Raw genomic sequence first — 23,833 nt, 5'->3', positions numbered from 1 at the left:
AAAGAGAGGGAGTAAGCATGAGCTGGAGGGGAGGGCCAGAGGGAGAGAGAGAAGCAGATTCCTCACTGAGTGCAGAGCCTGATGCAGAGCTTGACCCCAGGACCCTGAGATCATGACCTGATCTGAAGGCAGATGCTTAACTGACTGAGCCACCCAGGCACCCCAATTTTGAGTTTTTAATGCCATTTTTGTCTTTTTCAATAATATTTTGAAAATATCCATGTTTTAAGATAAATGTTTAAAATGTTTTAAAATATCTATTTCATTCATTTTTAGAGATTTGAGTTTTTATGAATTCTCCATTTTGCCTTCCATTTTCTTGAACATGGTTGCAATTATTTTGAAGTCTGTATCTGGGAACTTCAATATCTAGATCTTTTTCCATGGTCTGTTTCCCTCCTGCCCCACCCTGCCTCTGTTACTTTGGATGCCAGTGTATTTCTTATCAAATGTTGGACTTGTGTATGAGAAATTGAAGTAGTTCTAGATGAAGTCATGTTTTTCCTAAGGATATTCACTCTGTTCTCTGACCTGATGGATAGCCTTACTCCATTCATGAGAGTAGCTCAGATGATCAAAGATAACTGCTATCAGGAAGAATAGTGGGTGGTATAATTTAATGATAGAAGATTTAATGGTAGGCAAATTTAGAAAAGAAGAAGGGAGATCTGTTTAAAAAAGAGCAATGAGGAATAAGAAGAACTTCTGCCCACCTCTGGGTACAGGGCCATTGAGTATGGAACAGTGATCTTCATTGATAATCAAGGTTGTCAGAATTAAGAAGTTGAGAGAAGTGGTTGAATTTTGTGGGGTTTTGTTCATGATTAACTGTGAGATCCAGAGGCATAGTAAAGGATTTCAGTAGTTGGGGAAGTATGGATGAGGTGAGAAGTACATTTCCTAAGCAGAGAGTTGGAGCTCAAGAATGGATGACCTGGGAGTTTAAGGCCTGGAGTGACTGACAAACAGGGAAAAGGGCATAAAGAGATTAGTTTTGAGGGACTCAGGTAGATAATCATGATGAAACTGTAAGTAGGAGGAATCTTTCCAAAAGCATCCAAAATTGTGTGTTTTCCTGTTAGCTATTTTAGTGACCATGGGAAGGGGAGATGAGTGGTCATGGAAATCAGAAGCTTCCACTTCATTCCTAGAGTGTATCATAAGAGATAAAAATAAGTAAATTGATTTTAAAGATATTTAGGATGTATAATTAGCAAGACTTGGTGAAAAAAATGGATGTAGGATGTGAAAAGTGGGGCATATTAGAATTACTATGAAATTTCTGGCTTATACAACTGGATGAATGGTGATGCCATTCACTTAGCTGGAAACACTGAAAGAGGACCACGTTTGGGTGATAAACGAGACATCATGAGGATAATTTGGACTTTTTTGAGTTCAAGGTGTATTTGAGTCATTCAATTGGAGATATCACACAGCCAATTAAATATAGGGATATACTGCTTCACAGAGATGTCTGAGCAAGAAATGTAAATTAGTGAGTATCTGCCTATAATGTGGTAATTGAAATCTCTAGTTTGAATAAGTGGCCAAAGGAGAGTCAACTGGGAGAAGCTAGTCAAGACTGTGCACGTGATGTTGAAGAGTAGATAGAATGCAGTATGAAAATTGTCCATTTTCTGTAGCTTCAAGGAGATCATTGGTGACAGGGTGGATTAAGACCTTCAGAGAAGAGCATTTAAATTAGATTTAGAGAAGTTTGTTGGTGAAAGAAAGAAAAGATAGATGTTTTAGCTGGAAGGAAACTTTAGCATCCTTTGTTTTAAACCTAAGGGCTTCAGTATGTTTAAAAGCCAATTGGAGGAATTTGGTTGAGAAAGCTTAAATACTAGAAGAGAAAAGAGAATATAAAATAAGGCTCCTAAGAAGCTAGGTGGGGAAGAGGGATGTATTACTTTCCTATTGTTGCTGTAACAAATTATAACACATTTAGTAGCTTCAAACAACACATTTTTATTCTCTTACAATTTCAGAAATGTGAAGCCAAGTTGTCAGCAGGGCCTTACTTTTTCTGGGGGCTCCATTTGCTTTCTAGTGTCTGGAGGCCACCTGCAATCTTTGGCTCTTGGTCTCACGTCATTCTGACCCCTGCTTCTGCTTTGCTTTGTCTGCTTCCACTGGCACACAGCCTTCCCTGACTCTTACCCTTCTGCTTCCCTCTTATAAGGAGGACCCTTTGAATACCTTAGGATCACCTGGATAACTAGGATAGTCTTCAAAACTCTTTTCAAAAAACAACAACAACAACAACAAAAAAACAAAAAACAAAAAAACCCCCCCTCTTTTCACCATGTAAGATAACATATACACATCTTCCAGGGTTTAAACTGTCGACTTTTTGGTGGTGGTGAGGGGCATTACTCAGTGTGCCACAGGAGACAAAAGGATAGTCTTTAGAAAATAGAAGGAAATAGTTTCTAATTTAATTAGAAAGATAGAAGGTAGAACATGTGCAAGATATATGTGGTATGTATATCTGGTAGTGGAAATATATTTTATGGCTGATACTTTTCTCTCTCTCTTTTTAAAGATTTTTATTTATTTATTCATGAGAGACACAGAGAGGCAGAGACATAGGGAGAGGGAGAGGCAGGCTCCCTGCAGGGAGCATGAGGCGGGACTTGATCCCAGGACCCCAGGATCACGAATCAAGCCAAAGGCAGATGCTCAACCACTGAGCCACCCAGGTGCCCCCACACTATTCCCTCTTTAAAACCATGCTTGTTTCAGCTGGAGGGCAGAGGCACAGACAGCAGATCTGTACCTGAAGAGATCTGAATCAGAAGAGAATACTACCCTAAAAACTAGAGCACTTCATTTAGCTAATGGTTAGCCACCTGCTGGGAGCCCCTTGGGTACAGGGGTATGAAGATACAACACACAGTGGTTATTATCTTTCGTAGTTGGAGGTTTCCAAGGTGTGCTGAATGATCATTGGACCAGAGCAGTTTATTATTTTTATTTTTTAAAAAGATTTTATTTATTTATTCATGAGAGACAGAGAGAAGCAGAGACACAGGCAGAGGGAAAAGCAGGCGCCATGCAGGGAGCCTGACGTGGGACTTGATCCTTGGACTCCAGGATCATGCCCTGAGCGGAAGGCAGACGCTCAACCGCTGAGCACCCAGGTGTCCCAGACCAGAGTAGTTTAGAAAGGATTCCTGGGTATTAAGTTACACAAGATGACCTCATAGACAATTCTAATATTTGCTGGTTGTATAAGTAATATGTACTTCTTAAATATAAAATATTTTGAAGAAATGGATAATATGTCATAGAATGCATTAAATGTTGATACCAGAGATAATTGCTCAAAAGTAAAGAATACAATAAAGATTCGGGCTATTGTCAATATTTGAGCAGTCAGAGCTCATGGCACACTACTTTTATTAATTACTTGACCTTTAACTTAGTAGTCTTTTTTTTTTTAACTTGAGTAGTCTTACAGCTTTTTATATTTTAATTTTACAGAAATAGTAAATAATATGAAATTATAAAAATAAAAGCATTGAAAATAACCACTTCAAATTCATATCTCTCCTCAGTTTCACTTTCCTCACTTGAGATAGGATTGTTAAAACTTTGGTATGAATTCCTCTGGGTCTTTTTTATCACTTACCTATAGTTAATGTGGATATATATAAAAGTATAGGTGTTTTCTTTGTTTTTACACAAATGGGGTCATACTAAATTATTCTGTAATTTAAAAAATTCAACAGTATGGTTTTGTAATCTTTTTTGTTAATCCATACCTTAGTACTATCAATTGCTACCCAACATTCCATAGTCTGAATGCAATGTATGTTTTTAATATGCAAACATATTTAACATATCAGTTGTTTCTAATTTTTTTTCTGGTAAATAGTGATGCAGTGAACATTGTTTCTAGATGCTCTTATATATATTTATGCTACTTTGTTGGTAGAGAACAAGGAATGGAATAGTTCTATCAAAGAATGTGGATTCTTAGGATCTTTTTTTTTTTAAGAATTTATTTATTTATTTGAGAGAAAAACACAAAGGAGGGATAGAGGGAGAAGGAGTAGCGGACTCCTCACCAAGCAGGGAGCTTAGACATGGGCCTCAATCCAAAGACCCTTGGATCATGACCTGAGCCAAAGGCAGATGCTTAACCAGGTGAGCCACCCAGGTGCCCTTGCCTTATTGGCATTATTATAGATACTGCTGAGTTGCCTTTCTTAAAGTCTGTTGCCATTTGTCCTACTTTAATCAGTACTTGAGAGTATCACTCTTTTCCTAACACTGGTGACATTATTTGACATTGTCCATCTAAATTTTTGTCCAGTACTGAAAATACCTTATTCTCCACAATCTTTCTTATTACTAGGAATATCTTTTCAAGCTTTTATATTCTAGATGTTTATATAAGATGTTTATGTGTTTATGAATTGTACGTGCATTTCTGCCCTTTGTTCGTTGGGGGGGTATTTTTTTTCTGTGAATTTTTAGGAACTCTTTATATATTCTGTATATTAGTCCTTTCTTAAGTATGTTGCACATACTTAGTCTTAATCTGTGCCTTGCACTTGAGCTTTATGTATAGAGTCTTTTATGCCATAAATATTAAAATATTTATGACTTAAATGTGTTGACTTTGTTTATGACTTGTAGGGCTTACTTAGCAAGACTTTTCTCACCACAAGATTTGTTAAACCATTTTTTTGGTTATTTATTCTAAGATATTTATTAATTAGTTAAGGTTTAGAAATTCTCTTTAGTGTTGTATTTTGGAGTCCAATTTAGGATATCATGTTAGGTAAAGAATCTGTATCCTTGGGACGCCTGTGTGGCTCAGTGGTTTAGTACCTGCTTTTGGGCCAGAACATGACCCTGGAGTCCCGGGATCGAGTCCCACATTGAGCTCCCCACAGGGAGCCTGCTTCCCCCTCTGCCTATGTCTCTGCCTCTTTCTCTCTGTGTCTCTCATGAATAAATAAATAAAATCTTAAAAAAAGAAAAAAGAATCTGTATCCTTAGTTTACTCAGATGGGTACAGTCAATGTATTTTGAGTATATCATCCTTTCTCCTTTGATATTTTAGTACCAACTGTAGCATATACACATGAATGTATTAATACCTTTGTAAAAAAATGAGGGACTATAGCTTTGTATTGTATTAGGTATATCAGATATGGAAAGACACTCCTCACTGATCTTGTTCTAACTTTCTTGGCTACAACTGCACATTTTCTTTACTCTGAAACAGTTTGAGTAGCACAGAAATGATCTGTTTGTTAAAGGTTACACAGAAATTATCTGAAACTGTCTTAGAACAGGCTCACCTTTTTGGGATGGTAGCTCTTTGACAGCTTTCTCTATGGTGATTGACGTCTTTGAATTTTCTGTTTTTTGGATTCACTATATATATAGAGAGAATATATAGAGAATTAGAGAATTTTAATCTAGAGAATTAATCATTTAATCATGTTTTATTTTTTCTTTTGTATATTGGTACTTTCTGTTTTTTATCTCCTAGATTTTTTTGCCCTATTTTATTTTTTGTCCCCAGAGAACAGGTCTTATTAATTGGTTCTACCATTTTGCTTTTTTCCAAGTTTTAATTCCTGCTTTTGCCCTTATTAGTTTATTCCTTCCACTTTGCTCAGGTTTAATTTAATGATATTTTCTAATTTTTGGATGCTAATGAATTTATTTCCATTTTTATATATTAATAGATATGTTTAAGGCTGTAATTATGAGAACTGTTTTAGCATAAGAGATGTGATTTGTAGTGTTTTCATTATATCCATTATTATTATTACATACGTTTTCTGCACTTTCAACTTTTGGTTTTTCTTTGGTGGAAGAGTTGCATGAAGAGTCTTAAAATTTTTAATTCCTCCCTAACCCCAGATTTAGTAGTAATTTTCATTTTGTTGTATTGTGATCACAAACTGTTGTTTGTACTCCTTCCAGTATTAGAAGTTTGGGGGGTTTTATCTGTGACCTAAAATGTGATTTTTATTTAAATCACTTTCTTAAAGATAAGTTATAATCTCTGCTTTAACCTGAGAATTCAGTTAAATCTTTTATTAACTATATTAGCCTACTTATATTTTTTATATTTTTAGCAACTTTTTAGTCTGCTTTCTTCAGGGTGCCTGGTTAGCTCAGTTGACAGAACCTGTGATTCTTGGTCTCGGGGTCATGAATTCAAGCCCAATGTTGGGTGTGGAGCATACTTAAAAAAAAAAAATCCTGCTTCTTCTTCATGATTTGAGAGGGTTGTTGGTTAGTAATGTTTCTATGAGATTATTTTCCTTGTATATCCTATAATGTATGCTTTACAAATGCATATTATATGATACCTCGATATTCGTAGTCAGCTTTTATTGTGATTCACATTATTCACCATTATAAAGTTCATTGCTTGTTCAGTGCACTTCTGTCCTGAGTTCAGTCTTCTATGATCTGACCACTGCATTCTTTCCTTCCTTCCCTGTCAGCTTCTCCATTCTTTTTCCACCGCTCTTTTCCTTCATTTTCTCGTTTCTCACCACCTGTTCTTTTGTTTTAAACTTTCTCACTTAGAGTGATCTCTTTCCCACAGAATAGATTGGAATCTGCTGTATAATTTAAATACAGAGATTTTTTTTTCCATTCAGTATGAGATAACATAAAAGTTTGGTATGAATACTGCTATTTTAGTTTATATTATATTTCTTATAGGTTTTGGAAAAATATTCACAATGTGTTCTGCCTTTTTAGCATTGTGTTCTTTTAATTCGAAAAGTTTGCTCCTGTTGTCATGACTACAATACAAAAATCTTTAATCCTCTTATTTGTTTAAGGATTATTTATTAATCTCCTCTAAGGAGCAATAATAAAATTAATATTTTCCTCTTAATTCTCCCTTTTCTACTAGCTGATTTTAGGATTATAAAATAATTTACTTTAATTCTTTCGTGATTTGTCAGTTTTAAATAATATCTTTTGATCTGAGGACCTTTCCTCCTTTAACTTTCATCTTTTTTTGTTTGTTTTATCATTTCTGCATTGTTAAGGCTTATGCTACTTATATTTTATTATAGCAACATAATGACATAGAGAATTAGTCCCATAAGTAGTTTTGGTATTTATTATAGTGCTTCTACTCTGATTTTTCCAGCCATCTCTTGGATGACTACAGTTTATCTTCTAGTAAATTCCTCAAGACAATCCCATGGGAACGAGATTTTATGTGTTTGCATATGTTCAAAACTTTTGAACTTTGGCTGTTGCCTTTATAATTAATGAGTTTGGCTAGATCAAAAACTCTCATTTATATTTCTTTCCTCAAGAATTTCATGGGCATTACTCCATCCAGTGGCGTTACCAAAGACAAGGGAGGGGCGGGGGGGGCGCTCCTAAGCCTGTGGTTGGATGTTGTAGAGAAGTACTGCAACTGATGGATTCACCCCTTAATGCTACTAGAGCTTTTTTGTCTTGATGCCCAAGAATCTCTAAATTTAAAGTCCAGGGATGCCGGGGTGGCTCAGTCAGTTTCTGCCTTCAGGTCAGGCTGTGATACCGGGTCCTGTGATGGAGCCCTGCATTGGGCTCTGAGCTCAGAGGGGAGCCTGCTAGTCCCTCTCCTTCTGCCCCTCCCTCCCACTTAATAAATAAATAAATAAAATCTTTAAAAAATAAATTTGAAGTCCAGTAACTTTCCTGAAGTATCTTGCTGTTGACTGTTAAAATGAGTTTCTCTGGGGAAGTGTGCCCTTTCCATAGGTAGTTTATTGCACAAAAATTTCTTTTATTTTGTCTTAACACATGTATTCTTTTCCATTATTTTGATTTTCTTCTGTGGAGATTCCACTTACAGGTGTAGAGATCTCCTTACTTTTGTCTCTTTTTCTAATGCTTCTTAAATCTTTTTTTTAATTTTTAAAATTTTTTTATGATAGTCACAGAGAGAGAGAGAGAGGCAGAGACAGGCAGAGGGAGAAGCAGGCCCCAAGCACCGGGAGCCCGACGTGGGATTCGATCCCGGGTCTCCAGGATCACGCCCTGGGCCAAAGGCAGGCGTTAAACCGCTGCGCCACCCAGGGATCCCTCTTTTTCTAATGCTTCTTAAATTTAAAATGGTTTTTCTTCTCTCTTTGACTGCTTTTCTTGTCTCTCTCATTTGTTTACCTTAACTCTGATTTCAATGATTTTGATACACACAGCAATTAGATCTGGAGCTCTGTCGGCTGATGTTTCATCTCCTCTTCTGTCTTGTTTCTTCCATAATGTTTTTAACTTTCTGGGTGAACATACATGATTTTGCTTCATTAATTCCTTTTTTAATATTGGTTTAATGTATGGTCTTAAATTTTATCTGATCTTTGGCAGAACTTTTCTTCCAAGTAGTTCTCTTCTGCCATTTGTTTCTCCTGTACCTTTACTCCTTTCTTTCCATTGTTAGTACGTTTGTATGAATTCAGTGATGGCTTGGTTTTATTATTTATTTTCAAGGGGGGAGGTTCTTAGATTGTATTTATAAGAGTTTCATGAGGAAGAGAGTCAAAGTCCAAATACTAAATAAGGAAGGCTTTTCATTTTTGTGTTTGAATTTTTTCCAGTCTTTCTGTGTTCCTTTTATTTTTTTTAAGATTTTGTTTATTTATTCATGAGAGACACAGAGAGAGAGAGAGAGAGACATAGGCAGAGAGAGAAACAGGCTCCCTGTGGGGAGCCTGATGCAGGACTTGATCCCAGGACCCCAGGATCATGCCCTGAGCCAAAGGCCGATGCAACCAGTGAGCCACCCAGGTGCCCCAGTATTTCTGTGTTAAAGGAAATGGGAAAGTGTGAAGTTTTCTTAATATAATAATGACTTCTGGGGTATGATGTTTCTTGCAAAGATGGATTTCTGACTTCCTTTGGTTCCTATTAATTTTTTCTCTGCTTTTAAAATTTTTTTTTATATATTTGTTTTTTAAGTGATCTCTACCCTGATGTGGGGTTTGAATTAACGACTCTGAGATCAAGAGTTGCACTCTACCAATGAAGCCAGCCAGGCACCCCTGGTTTTTATTACTTTTTTGGGGAGTTTTGCGCTTATGTTCATGGAGAATGTTAATGGGAAATGAGATTATATTTTGATACCAGTCTGATTCTGAAGTGTTATCTTTTCTCTTTGAAGTTGTCCCATTTGCCACTATTTGTCTAGCATGATTCTTTTTTCATTCAAATTACTTAACCATCTATGGGCCTTTTTAGTTTAATAGTTTGTAATTTTCATTAGCTCAGGGATCTTCTCTTCTGCCTTTTCTTATTTCTTTTACTTTTTTTATTCTTTCTGTGACTCATATTTTATGTGTTGATTTTTCTGGATTGTTCTTCCAAGCATTTTTTTTTCCTTTCATCTTTCTTCATTTCTTTGAACTTTACATTAAAGGAAGCCTCATTCATCTTTATTTTCCATATTGCTTATTAGCTTTTATTTTTATTATAATAACATATTATTATATTTCCATACTATTTATAATATCCAAGAATGGTCTGTGGTTCTTTATTTGCTCCTGTTACATGGTATTCTATTTTGTCAATGCTATAGCACCTTGAATCTTCACCTGATCTGAGGAGTCTGATTAGACATTATAAGATCCTAATTTTCTTTTGAATTATCTCTGATATTTTAGGAGGGGGATATATTTTTTGTTCATATTTATGTCCTTTTTCCTGTTTTCTTCTAATGTTTAGTAATCCTTGGTTTGCTAAAAGATTTATTAATGTGGAACTACTTTTTAGGATTTGTTCCCCCCCCCCCTTTTTTTTTGGCCTTTTTGGGGAAGTTTTGGGTTGCCTCAACTTTGCATTTCTTTACCCTTAAAGAATGGTATTTATAATGAGCTTCTATTTTTTAAAAAAAATATATTTTAAATTTACTTTCTTTTAATCTACTATCAGCAGCATTTCTCTATTACATAAATTCCTACTATAATTGCATGTGTTCTTATCAGCCTAATCCCAATGACTTTCTAGCTTCTAGAAGTTCTTTTAGTGTATGGTCAGAGAGAGAGGATTTCTTCTTTCTTACCAAGGAAATTACTTCTTTTTTTTTCCTGCTCCACGCCCTTCTTTTTGTTTTCAATTTAAGTTTTTCAGAGCTTGAAGAAAAGTAGGTGCTTCTTTTCTGTCTGTTCTCTTGATCTTATCTTTCTAAAATTTCATAGACTATTTTTCCTAAGAAAACCTTAAACTATATGAAATATGAAGAGTGTAGACAAGGTGTTTGTCTTTTAATAGTCTATGCTTTTGTTAATTATAACTTATGTTATAAGCTCACATTTAGGAAACAAAAAAATTGACTTTTGTGTGTATTTGGCCTCTTGATCCTGTTGTTTCTACCTCCTTGTTATCTTTGAAATCTTGACTTTCTAATCTGGTAACTTCCATTTCTCTTGGATTCATTTAGGTACCTCTACCTGTTTTTATTCATTTTAGTTACCATTCTCAGAAACAACCCACTTCATCTTCCACACTGAGATAAAATTCATATCTTATCGAATATTGCTACCTTCAGGGATGAGTGTCAAACTGCTCAGTGTGACATAGAATCACCGTTTTTGCCTGGCTCTCCCCTCCCTATTTTTCCAGATTCATCTTCGTATATGTTTTCTTTATCTGGATATACCTTCATTCTTTTTTTTTTTTTTTAAGATTTATTTATTTATTTGAGAGAGAGAGAGAGAGAAAACACACTATGGGGGCGGGGAGAGTAGAGGGAGAGAATCTTAAGGAGACTCCCTGTTGAGCTCAGAGCCCAATATGGGGCTTGATCTCATGGCCCTGAGCTTATGACCTGAACTGAAATCAAGAGTCACCCACTTAACCAACTGGGCCACCCAGGCGCATGAGAATTATCTTCATTCTTGAATATTTTTTTCACTTAGGAAACGTGTTTCCTCTCTCATGGTGAAGTTAGCTCTTTTTTTTTTTTTTTCTTGATTTGGCACTTTATACTGGTTTATAGAACTTAACACTTTGTCATAATTTTTAAGTGTCCATCTGCCCTACTGTAGACAGTAGTTCCTTGGTAGGCAGGCATAATGCTCCTAGAAAATTAAGTCAGGTGTAGAATACACAGGTACTTTTTAAATACTTGAATGAACTGTGGATTGCTAATATTTATCATCACTAGGCCTTATAAGTCATTCAGTAATTTTTTGAAGAAAGAAATTTTCTATTAGACTTTGAATTGGTTAAAAAAAAATATATATATATATATAGCCATTCCTGGTGGAAAGAATTAACTGCCAGAGTGGAGAAGGAAATAGGGTAGAGGTAGGTCAGACCAGGCTTATCAAGGGAGAAGCCTAATGCCATGTCACATACATAGGAGAGCAAAGTGCCTTAGTAGAATAAGATGAGCTGGTTAGAACTAGACATACTGAGTTTATGTCTAAAGATCTAGACTGTTAGTTGCCATAATAAAATATTTTAAGGTTTTTCTGAAATCAGTGTTCTTAGGACAACAGTTAAATTTAGTGTTTACTTTTTAATTTTTTTTAAAATTTTTATTTATCTATGATAGTCACACAGAGAGGGATAGAGAGAGAGGCAGAGACACAGGCAGAGGGAGAAGCAGGCTCCATGCACCGGGAGCCTGACGTGGGACCCGATCCCGGGTCTCCAGGATCGCGCCCTGGGCCAAAGGCAGGCGCCAAACCGCTGCGCCACCCAGGGATCCCCAAATTTAGTGTTTACATTACTAACCATTGGTAGAAATATGTCAAATAGTAAAAGAATATCCAAATGCTTCTGTGAAGAAGACTGTATAAGATTGTATGCTTTTGTTCAGAATAAATCATAAGGCAAGCAATTGTTAAGATGAGAAAGGAGGCTTGTCTGCTATGTAACCAGAGCGACTAGTCTTTCCACAATGATTATGAATGAACATAATGCCTACGGTGTACAGGGAGCACTCTGCTAGGTATTCTGGGAGCAGTGGAGGAAATAAGAGAGTGGGTCCCATCCTTAAGGATTGTATTTTCATTAGGCGGGAAACCAGGGCCTAGGAGGGTTTATTAAAACAATGTATTAATACGTACAGAGCAGGACATGAGCAATACAAAAGTTTAAAAATGTGCAAATAAAGAATGTTATAATATAGATGGAGGAATGACTTGGAGGGGTAAATATTGATATGAGTTTTTTAAAATTTTTATTTATTTATTTATTCATGAGAGAGAGAGAGCGAGAGAGAGAGAGGCAGAGACACAGGGAGAGGGAGAAGCAGGCTCCATGCAGGAAGCCCAACATGGGACTCAATCCCGGGTCTCCAGGATCACGTCCTGGGCTGAAGGAGGCGCAAAACCACTGAACAACCCGGGCTGTCCTTGATATGAGTTTTTAAGGGAGTTGATGAACCTGGATGGGTAATGAGCTGCCCCAGAATGGGTACCGTGTATACAGTGCCTCAGTATACAGGGGGAAGAGAGAGGGGCAGAATGAGTTGTTTTCGTATAAGGCAGATTGGTCGATTGGTTGCCAAAGAAGAATTTGTAGAACTTATTAATCAGGAACCATTCATCTACCTTATAGCACTTGTTTTTTTGGTATAAAGCCACTGAGTAAGACAGTATGATGCTTAAAAGAAATTAGACCTATCTTTACCTTTAAGGAGCCTACATTCTAAATGATAGAAAGTACACATATATAGGAAACAATAGCTTGACTAAATTAGTATATGACAAAGGGTAGAGAGGCAGCATGAAAAAGATGGATATGCTTAGAATCTGTGAAACAGGATTAAACAATACTTGCTTGGAGCACCTGGGTGGCTCAATGGTTGGGTGTCTGCCTTTTTTTGGCTCAGGCCATGATCCCAGGGTCCTTGGATTGGGAGCCTACTTTTCCCTCTGCCTTTGTCTCTGCCTCCCTCTCTGTGTCTTTCATGAAAAATAAAATCTATTTAACAAAAATAATACTTGCTTTACAGGGTTATCAGAATAAAATGAAGTAATATATAGAAAGTGCATAACCCTTAATAGGCAACTTATGTATGTGTATTGTCTCTCCCTTCCTTTTTTTTTTTTAAGATTTTATTTATTTATTCATGAGAGACACAGAGAGGCAGAGACATTGGCAGAGGGAGAATCAGGCCCCCCACAGGGAGCCCGACATGAGACTTGATCCCAGGACCCCAGGATCACGCCCTGAGCCAAAGATAGACATTCAGCCGCTGAGCCACCCAGGCATCCCTTGACTCTCCCTTCTTCCTTCTCCACCTGTCAATTCTAAGGTAAACTTGTGCCCCCCCCCAAAAAAAAAGAAAAAAAAAGAGATATTTGAAGGAAGCATAATCAGTGACACTTTAAAAACGGGTGTGCTTTGTCTTGGGCCTTGAAAGTTAGGTAGAATTTAGCTAGTGAACGTTAGCAACAAAGATGTAGACATATGGAATGTGCTTCTGGGAACTATAAGAAGCTTTTGTTAATGTTGAGTGGAAGAAGAGGTTTGAAAGGCAGGCTTGGAACCTAGAGGTTGGCTGGTACCCATGTAGCATTCTCTTCTGCTTGGATCCTATTTTGTACACTACTTTGACTAATTGTTTACATGTCTTCATGGGTCAGTTCCTTTGGTGAATAGGAATCAGGAGCTATCAGCTTTGAATTCCCCACAGCAAAGAGTATAGGGCTTTACACGTAGTAGGGTGCTCAATACATATTTATTGAATCAGAAGAACTAACAAATGCTTGGGTACATCAGAAGTAAGCGCTGTATGATGATATTTTATGCTAATATTATATCAAATTATATAGTACAATGTGAGAGAGAATATTGTAGAGTAAATAGTGGGGTGTCGTAGAAAGGGTTGGATCTGATTTTCACCATGGCTCACTGACTTATGCACATTGGGAACCTGGGCAGATTCTTTTGCAGAATGTACTTCTATCTGAGACCATTTTTTTAGCTGTCTGTTCTTCTGGCCTTTGTTCCTCATCTACAGAATAGCTAATACCTCCCTCATAGTGTTGTGGTAAAAACTCAGTGAAAACTAGCTCAGTGCCTGGCTCATATTGGCTGCTCACATAAATATTATTAATAGTCATTATAATGGTTATTTTTTGTTATTCTTAATTCACACCAAAACCTCGATGTGCATGTTTTAAATTTATTTATTTATTTATTTATTTATTTATTTATTTATTTATTTTTTTTTTATTTTTTTAATTTTTATTTATGATAGTCACAGAGAGAGAGAGAGAGAGGCAGAGACACAGGCAGAGGGAGAAGCAGGCTCCATGCACCGGGAGCCCGACGTGGGATTCGATCCCAGGTGTCCAGGATCGCGCCCTGGGCCAAAGGCAGGCGCCAAACCGCTGCGCCACCCAGGGATCCCTGATGTGCATGTTTTGAGTGGCAAAATGCACTTTCAATCAAAATACTGAGCAAGAACCAAAATAATGTACAGTGCTATCCTATATATTTCATTGTTGATCCGCTGTATGAAACTCAAAACCTTATTTTATCAAATTTAGGTTTTGGAAAGAATGACCTGTGACACAGCCTAAGGAGAATGCATCCTAGGCCCCATTCTCCCCAGTAGCAGGGCTTTTCAGGCCCTGCCTTGGTCCCTTACAAGCCCTATACAAACTTGAGTTCCCTGACCCTCATAGCAGTTTGAAAATTGTTGGCCATGGCTTTTTATCCTCATTTTGCAGAAGCTGAAGAAATTAAGGATCAAGTGACAAGGTTAGTGAGTGTGAAAGTCATTTATAATAATGGTAAAAAAAAAAAAACATAAGCTAAAGTTAAATTTTGAATCAGTGTCTACAGTAAGTGAGAGGTAAGATAAAGCACAGTCAATATGAACACTTGGAAAGATCACTGAAAAATGAGACTGCCTGTCATAAGTGTGAATGTCATCTCATTAGTCTTTCAGCCTATTGACTAGGAAAAGTGTATGCAAGTCTCATTTTTCAAAGACAATGACCTTTTGGCAACATAGAGTCACAAAATACCACATTTTGCTCTTCATGGTTTTCACTGAAAATTTATAAACTTCAACTTTCAGGTATTCCAAAGAGATGACCTATCACACTAGTTGTCTGTCAAGCGTTTTTTAAAGCCCTTATAGGGCAGGTGTATTGCACTGTAATAAATATAGAGGCTGGACATCATTTTGACTTGAAGGATTCATTTTCATGTGTAAAAAGTCTATAGTGTAAAGTAAAACAGTGTTTGACTTCGCGCTCGTCTAGACCTCAAAATGTGGAATCAGCTTTGGGAACCTCGTTTTATCTCCCCATCAGGCATCAAGTTCTGCATATTCTTTTCTCCTAGTCACTTTTCAAAGAAAATGTTTTCTCCTTGAAGTGGTGATCTCACCTGTGATGTAAAGTTTCATCTATCTTGGTGCATCCCTGGTAGTTGAAGTTTAATCACTATTAGACTCACATAACGTACTACTAAGTGTGATTTTTTTTAAATTTAAAAATGAATTCTCTCTGTTCTACTTTGAGACAGTGACCATATCTTTATTCAATAGTATGTTCCTACCACTGAACACATAGTGGGTACTTTGCCTCATTATTTAATGAAATGAATTGCTTTGATTATGGTGCAACCTATTGTTTGAGACCAGAGATCACACTTCTTTGTAATATTCAAAAACTAAATTGAGAAAAGAAGAAAGAAAAAGCCAAATATTGTAGATAATAATCTAGAAATGACGTAGTTACTGTGGGCTTTGTTATTGTTAGTCTGCCAAAAGAGTGATTTAAGGTTAAACTAGAATCTTCCACTTTACAAATGGTAACTCCCATCCCAGTACCAGTGGATTTTTAGTGATATTTTTATTTTAAAAGGCCACAGCAAACCTATTTGAATAAGGATCAAATGAAAGCCCTCACACTAGATCAATCTGTGACTTTTTATATTAAGTGAATTCTACCCTCCCCCCAGCTACCATTGTGAGGGATCAATGTAGGTTTTGAAATTCAGTGTAGGGAACCCTAGAATTTGTAGTGTCTCTTTTCCTTTTGAGAAATATGAGATCATCATGCATATAAAACACACCCAAAAGCATTAAGTATAAAGCAGTAAAGGGAGCCCTGCTTAGTAGCAGTCTAGGTAATAAAATGGAAAGTTTGTGTCCCAGTTGCCTAGAATCTTCCATTTTGCCTTGTTACTACAACAACCACCTTGTATGCTAGAAATTAAAGGAGTTTCCCTCATACTGATCGCAGTGGGTCATTCCATGTGTCGTGGTTGAAGAGCACGGGGTAGATCCTTGTGAAGTCATCGGTCCAGCAGGGATCTTACCATAATAACTCAGATTAGTTTTAATATTGCTATAGTTTTTATCATGTTGAATGTTTCTTTTACTCTTTATTTAGACTTCATTGGAAATTTTCTTGTTAGCCACCAATGATTTTAGTTGTGACCCTCCTCCAACTCCCCCCACAAAGTATTAGAATACAGTTTTCACTTATTGTAAGAAAAAAGGCAAAGTGGTTGTTAACATTTTGAATTTGCATTGAGCAATGATTATTGTTCAAATGCTTTTGATTGAGTGAAAGATGCTAAGTTACAGAGATCTGTGCTTTTTATAAACATTTGAAATTCATATATTGTTGTTTAATGCACCCTTTATAGTTAGCATTATTATTTTTAGGTCAATTGTTAAGGTAATATTTAACAGGAATACTTAAGTGTGTAACCTTAAGGATAGCTGAAAGGTCTATAATACAAAAATTTTAGCTGTTTAAGAAATGAAATACATAAAAAATGCATCAATGAATATTAAAAACCTTTATTGTAATACATAAATTAATACTTTGATACCAGTTCTAACCTCAGGATTATTTTTTGCACCTTATATAATATTTTCCAATCGACCCATTTATCAAATTTATGAGTTACATAAGTAAATTTAGCTCATCTGCATATTTGTGTACTTTAAATAGACCCATGTAAACAGTTTCTTATCTGCCATATGTTGAAATGTTTTAGTAAACTAAAGACATAGCTGCTTAGTCAACAAAGATGGCATTAAATTGCACTGTTTTGGAAAAAAAAGTTAAGTGAACTAGATGCCTGTTAATCTGGTTCTTTAAATATCATAAACAAAAGTATCAGAATGTGTTTCCAAGGACAAAGGCGGGGTTTTCCTGGCTTTGATTGGTCGCTGCCTTGTCCTGTCCCACAGCCATCCTTAATTGGCTTTGGGTAGATTGGAATCACATAAGCAGAGTGACATTTATTACTTTCCTAGTTTTCTTTGCACCGAGCCCTGAGATTCCCAAGGAGTAACTGTAAGAGATTTCTTTCATTTCGTCCATGATCTATGAGAGGGGATCCTTCTACGAAGAGCAGGCATGAGTCTGAGTGCGAGAAGAGTGACTCTGCCCACAATAACGCCAATAGTCCTACAGAAAAGGGTATGTGACTCCTTCTGCCTTCTTCTTTCCTTTTTCTTGCCGTTTTTCTTTCTTCCTGTGACTGTGTGTTTATAAATATGTTGGAAACTCTAGTTACATATCCTGAGAGAGACTGTCATTCATTGAGGCTAGAGGTAATTAAAGGGTATATTAGTGGAATTAGACAAAGAGGGAAAATGCTGTGCTAGAGTATCTCTGTGGCAAAAAAGCTCCATGTAAAAGCAGTTTAGTCTCGATTTCAGGGCATTGTGATTTAGAGAGTATATTGAAGCTTTGCTTTTTTTTTTTTTTTTTTTTCCTTCTGTAACTTCAGGCCTTTTTGCCTTTAGTTCAATAGGAAATCTGCTAGCTATTATGTTTTATATTTGTTTACTGAGAAGCAGTTTCTTTGTTTCACTATAATTCATAATACATCCATCTTCATTGTTGAATGGACTATATAATTGTTTTTCTGTTTAAACATATGGCACCAGTTTATTAGCCTCTGGTTTCTACCAATTTCTATTGAGTTGCTGCCTATTTGCTTAAGAAAAACTTTCCATTATATTCCCTTGTGAAAGAGCTTTCTGTTAATTATTAATGCAATCAATCCTGTGTATGAAAATATTGTATCTGTTAGTTTTCTGTAAAGTTTATTTCCATGTTTTACTGGCAACGTCATATTTTATAAGGTAATAATATATATGCCATGCAACGTAGCATTTAAGTAAAACTGAATATACTAAACTTTTCTTGGAAATACACCAAATAAGAACAATGTATTGACTTCCTTAAAGAATCAAATCTCTGGCATAGAAAAAGAAGGTACTAAAACACATCTTTGGCAGTCTGCTTTCTGAATGGTTTTGGTAACACTAGAAACTGGAATGTTTATTTCCGTACCTGACTTTTAATAGTTAACTATTAGTTAACTATTAGTGTATTCCATAAGTCAAAGGTCATGGTTTAATTTGTTTGAAAATGACAAATGCAACAATTAGGGTGTTTTTTTTTTAAAGAAGTATCTCTTTTTAATTGTTTTTAATTTTTAGGTTTTCAGTTTATTTTCTTATTCAGGCAACCACTCATTCACTAGGGACACTTTTACTTGGCATTGGATTCATATATGGTAATTTTGCCAACATTTGTTCTTTATCTTTCTTGATGCCTTTCTCTCATCTGAAGCAAATTTAATTAAAAATATTTTGCTTTGAGCTTGAATCCTTATTTTGATTTAGACTTAGCATTAATAATTACTGTATAGATTACTTGACTCACTGGAATGTGAAAAGGTATACTAATATATATCAAATGTGTGTTCTTAGGTCTGAGTTCTTTATCCAATCAATAATTGCAGTTTAGGATAACCAAGAAGCTTTCATCATGTCCTTTTGGATGACATGTCGGTGTGGTAGGAAGCATACCACCTGGACTTTCTGTTTACTAGCGGTGTGACCTTGGGCAAGTCACTTAAACTTGCGGTCTTTACTTTCTCACCTGTAACATAAGAACTGAGAGATTTTCATTAAATGCTTTCTATGGCCGTATTTGGTGTCTGTAATTCTGTGATTCAAATAATATATTTTGTGTTTTCATAGTTAAAATCTTTAAACCATTTCTTATTTTCTTAGAGTGTAAAACATTAGAAAGAAATGCTATCATTTTCAAGGACTTTGGGCACTTAGTCCAGGGGCAGTTGGTATGAGTAAAACTCGGCTAGAAGATCCAGCACTGACTGGTAAGTAGCAGAATGAGAATACTCTGGAAAGCTGTGATTATAGTTGATGTTAAGTCTGAGCTGCCGATGGTCACATCATTGTGATTTCTCTTGGTCTTTTATAATCTGCTTGTCAAGTCCTTTTATTACAATAATTACATAAGTCAAAATTTTCCTTTCCAGTGCTATTCTTTTCCAGTGAGTACACATATTAAATTTCTGTATAATTTAGGACATCACCATTTGCTGAAAGTACTTACGCTATTTCTTTATCCTGACATTTTTAACTCCCAAATGACCCCTTATCTAGAAGACTATTCTTAAAATCTTAATATCTCTTATTTTAGGAATTGGATAGTTTTCTGACTAAAAAATATCCATCTGCTCTGGTCACACTGTGACTTCTTTTCCGAGGTAGAAAATTATTCCATACTTGTAATTAACTTGTCATTTTCTATATGCACCATAATTTAAGATGATTTGACAAATTAGCACAAGCATTTCTTAGAGTATTTCAGGAGCAGCTTCTCATTTTCCTAAGAAGGCAGCAGGTGCTTTTTCTGTAAGTTTGGCATAATCTTTGCTCATCCTCAATGAGTGGCCGTTGAAAAATAATTTGTCAGCTGGAATCCTAATCATTTGAAAGGCTGAGGGCATTTCTGAAAATGCTTAATAGCATTAGGGAGTAATTTTCTTATCAACCTGTATATCTGATCTAAATGGCCATGAGATTCTCCTGAGAGTGACTAGGAATTTGAACTTTAAACATGGCCCCTTAACACAGTATGGGTCTTTTTTGTAGAAGATCAAATACACTTTGAGGAACAGGGATTTTTGGTAGATTCTCTATCAAGTAAATTTTTAGGAAAAAATTTTTGGTTTCCTCCAATTCTAGTAGGGTTTAATTTCTTTGATTCTGGTTAATCATGGTTCTAGTGAAATTTCATCATATGTCTCACACATGGTTGCATCCCCACCTAATGTTCTGAATGAATCTTATACCTTATAGCATTTTTCTCAGATAACTACTAGGTTATATCTTTTTTTTTTTTTTTTTTTATGAGAGAAGTCTGAGTCTCTTGGGTGTTGAGTGACTTATGCAAGGTCACCCAGAAGGTCAATGGCAAAGCTAGAAATAGAATCTAGGTCTTGTGACTTCCAGTGTGTTTCTCCTAGATATGTGTTAGCTCCTGAAATTAATATGTTAATGAAATTGCCTTATGGGGTGTATAATTGCCATTCAACTTCTAGTCTGGAATTAGCTTAGGCAAATCCTTTCATCTCCCTCTGCACCTCCACCAACTCCCATATGTTCTAGTGTAGAAAACATTTTATTCAGAAAGCAATTGTAAGCAGCAAAGTGTGTGTGTGTGTGTGTGTGTGTGTGTGTAGAGAGAGAGAGAGAAAGAGAGAGAGAGATAGAAAGAGAAAGAGAATTTATACCCAGAAGTCTAGATTGGTACATTACATCAAGAAACTATTTTAAGATCCCAGAGAATTAACAAAAGATTCAAGGATTGTAAAGTATACCTTAAGTGTAATATAAAATTCATATAGAAAGCCTTCAAGATCAGAAGGCCAGATGTCCATATTCTGGTTCTGTGAGTAGGCATGTTTCATGCCCCTATCAAATTTACATTATTTTGCAAATTACGTTTACAAGCATTTCTGCATTTTTTTATCCATACTACAATTATGAGAGATATTCATAAGCACACAGGATCCTGAAGCATCTTCTGAAATCTCAGAGAAGAAAAAAGGGATAATTTCTTGAATATATTTTCCTTAAGATTCAAATCCTTTTGCAAATCTGAAATTCATGAGTATAATATGGAGCAGTGCCATTTATCAGAAGATTCAATTCTCTGTCTATACAAGAGAATAGTTTATGTTATATTCATTTCCTTCCTCATACAGTTAGAATCATTGCGATGACATCCTAAAAATAATTTTGTAAAGAATGAAAGAATACAGATTATCATATCACTATTTTGCCCAGAAACTTTTAAATACGTACAAATTCAGTCCAAATGTATGTAGCATCCCCTGTGCTTTGGGGCCTGTGTGGACCGTGGCTTCCCCAGCTTCACGGGAAACCTCCGCTCAGTACGTGGCTTTTTCTCCTTGGGCTCTAAACACTGTTTGATGTTTGTCCCTCCATACTTTTGTGTCCTTCCATACATTTGTGCTTTATGGCCTATAGACAACTCGAAGATTCTCTTTGCTTTGCCAAAGGCTGCCTATTGTCTGTGTGCCAGCCAAGCTGTGGGACCATTCTGAAGCTTCTTAAGACTTTCTCCGCACGTCTTTCTTAGTAGTGCCTTGATTCAGTATCACTGGACATGCCTTTGTCACTTATTTCCTAATTCAGTAGGTAGGTACCACCACATGACGTCAGTTTTATTCTTAGCGTTTATGATACTGAAGTCTCATTAGCCTTCCACAGTTGTAGATCATAATTATGTTTTCTGACTATTCAGGTTTGACTTTTAGGCTTTTCTGTGTGTCTTGTTTTGCGTTTGTTTTTGTTTTAATAAATCGTGTACTATTTGGTCTTCAAAAGTTGTCTTTTTTTGTCTTACATCTAGATTTTAAAAAATTTAAGAGGCTCCTTAAATAAAGTGCTTTGTCAGTTACGAGCTGAATTTTTATTTCAAGTACCCAGAAAACTGAAATGACAGTGCATTAAACAGGGAGATTTATTTTTCTTTCACTTTACCAGAAGCCTCCGTCCAAAACTAATGCAGCAGCCCGACAATGTCCTTAGGCACCAAGCTCCTTCTTGCTTTCTGTTGTATGTTCCTTAGTGTGGGGCTCTTTTCCTTTTATGGAAAGATAAATGCAAATCTCCAGTCATCCTGTTCACATTCCTGGCATACAGAATGGGAAGCACCAAGGGCATGCCGGCTTGCTCTGTCAGATGTTAACATGCCACCCTGAGGTAACCCGGAGCTTTTGCTTACATTTTACTGGCTGGGATCCTGTCATGTGGTCGACCCTGGAGACAGAGGAAGGCAGGAACTGGAGGCCTTGAGCTCTCCACACCGTCCTCATCAGAGTTGGGATTCATCAGGGAGTGGGGGCACAGCTATTCTTGGTGGGCACCTCACCCTCCCTTTACAAGTGCTTCTAGCATATTAGGCGTTCAGTAAATATTTGTCCCCTGAGATTTTTATTATTGTGTTTCCAGATGCAAAATATGGTTAAGCGTTTTCAACAAAATGTATTCCATTACTTATATGACGACAGGCAAAGATACAGTAAGTGGGGAGAGGGGTAGAGCTCCTGAGGAGAGGCAAGTGATGGAGACCACAGATGGCTGGCCTGCTTGGAAGGTGTTTGTGATGTAGTAAGGAATATGATTATTGCTGTTTACCCAGAGTTCTCATGCTTGCTAATCCTTGATCTTTCTTCTGCCCTTTTAATTGTTTACAGGGTAACTTCAAGGTGTATCCATCTAGGAAGCGTACCACACAGACAAATGGATTCTGTGTTTTCACAAAGTATTTCTTTTCCCGAGAAGTGAATCTTGAGGAAATGTGATTTAGTAGAGATCGTTGGTGTGTTTTAGGGTCAGGAGGCTCTGCGTTTGAGCTCAGCTCTGTCACTGACCAGTGGTATGACTTTGGATGCCTTCTTTTAAACTTTTCTGAGAATCAGTTTCTCTGTCTTGGGGATAATGATGCTTCCTCACAGAACAGTCATGAGGATTAAATAGGAGAAATATTTAGAAGTACTTGGCACGTAGTAGAAGCTCAACAAACGCAAGTTCCCTTTTTCCCCCCTTCATCTACGAAATGGCATGTTTTACTACTTTCATAAGGGTTGAAAATCTCCCTATTAGTACAAATTTAAATTTTTTTTGTGTCCTATCCTATTAAGGTAGTTATCTAAAAATTCCCTTGTAACAAATGAATTGAACAAAAAGTAGTTGACCTTGATGTAATGCAGCCAGGGTGAGAAAGACAATGTGCCTTTCATTGTTTTTAAAAAAGATTTTATTTATTTATTCATAAGAGACACACAGAGAGAAAGGAAGAGACACAGGCAGAGGAGAAGCAGACTCCATGCAGGGAGCCTGATGTGGCACTCGATCCTGGGACCCCAGGATCACGCCCTGAGCAAAGGCAGATGCTCAACTGCTGAGCCACCCAGGTACCCCACAATGTGCCTTTCAAATGCTGGTTCCCTCAGCTTTCCGTAACTTTAGGTGGGCTCTAATGGAATTAAAGAAATTAATCCAACTATTATATGTTGGTGATTTTTTTTTTTTAAATCTGGAAACGTAGATTTAGCTATAATAAGATAGGTTAGCTTATTTTTCTTTTCACTGTACTGGGAAGGATCAGACAGGGACATTGGAGTTATGTATTTGAAACAGGTAAAATTGTGCCTAATATTAAGACATTGTTTCAGTAGACAAAGGTGACATTACTGAAATGTTAACTATATGACAGCAGGGGCTGTGTCACTTGATCATCACCGGACTCAAGTGCTCAATGTAGGGAAGGTACAAAGTTGGTATATAATTACTATTAGCTGATATATTTGTCTCCCTGTTGCATTCACTTCATTCTCACCTGGTTTCACACCTGTGGTGAAAAGCCATGCACTCAGGAGCCAGGTCAGCCGGTCCACCCTGCCTCTTCATTACATTTTTCCAGCTCCAGTTTGCTACTGTGGATAACTTGGTATCTTCACTGCCCTAGGTACACACCTATAAAATAAAAACAGC

General features: G+C 36.5%; 1 protein-coding gene across 5 annotated transcripts in view; it reads left to right on the top strand.

Annotated features, from left to right (window-relative positions):
- Window positions 1-23,833, top strand: part of GRB14 (growth factor receptor bound protein 14) — a 163,440-nt gene that overhangs the window by 84,539 nt on the left and 55,068 nt on the right. The window contains exon 1 of one of the 5 annotated variants that reach the window (XM_025471034.3): window positions 17,178-17,402. The exons of 3 other annotated variants lie outside the window; for them this stretch is intronic. In XM_025471034.3, the coding sequence (XP_025326819.1) occupies window positions 17,340-17,402 (63 nt within the window). In that variant the 5' untranslated portion in view covers window positions 17,178-17,339. Of the gene's footprint in view, window positions 1-17,177; window positions 17,403-21,930; window positions 22,040-23,833 lie in introns of those variants that run through there. One more of the 5 variants, XM_025471033.3, reaches the window with a different exon arrangement.

This window comes from Canis lupus, chromosome 36, assembly GCF_003254725.2.
Source record: "Canis lupus dingo isolate Sandy chromosome 36, ASM325472v2, whole genome shotgun sequence".
NCBI lineage: Eukaryota > Metazoa > Chordata > Mammalia > Carnivora > Canidae > Canis > Canis lupus.
The sequence above is the reverse complement of the archived record's forward strand: the minus strand, read 5'-3'. Positions and strand labels throughout refer to the sequence as shown.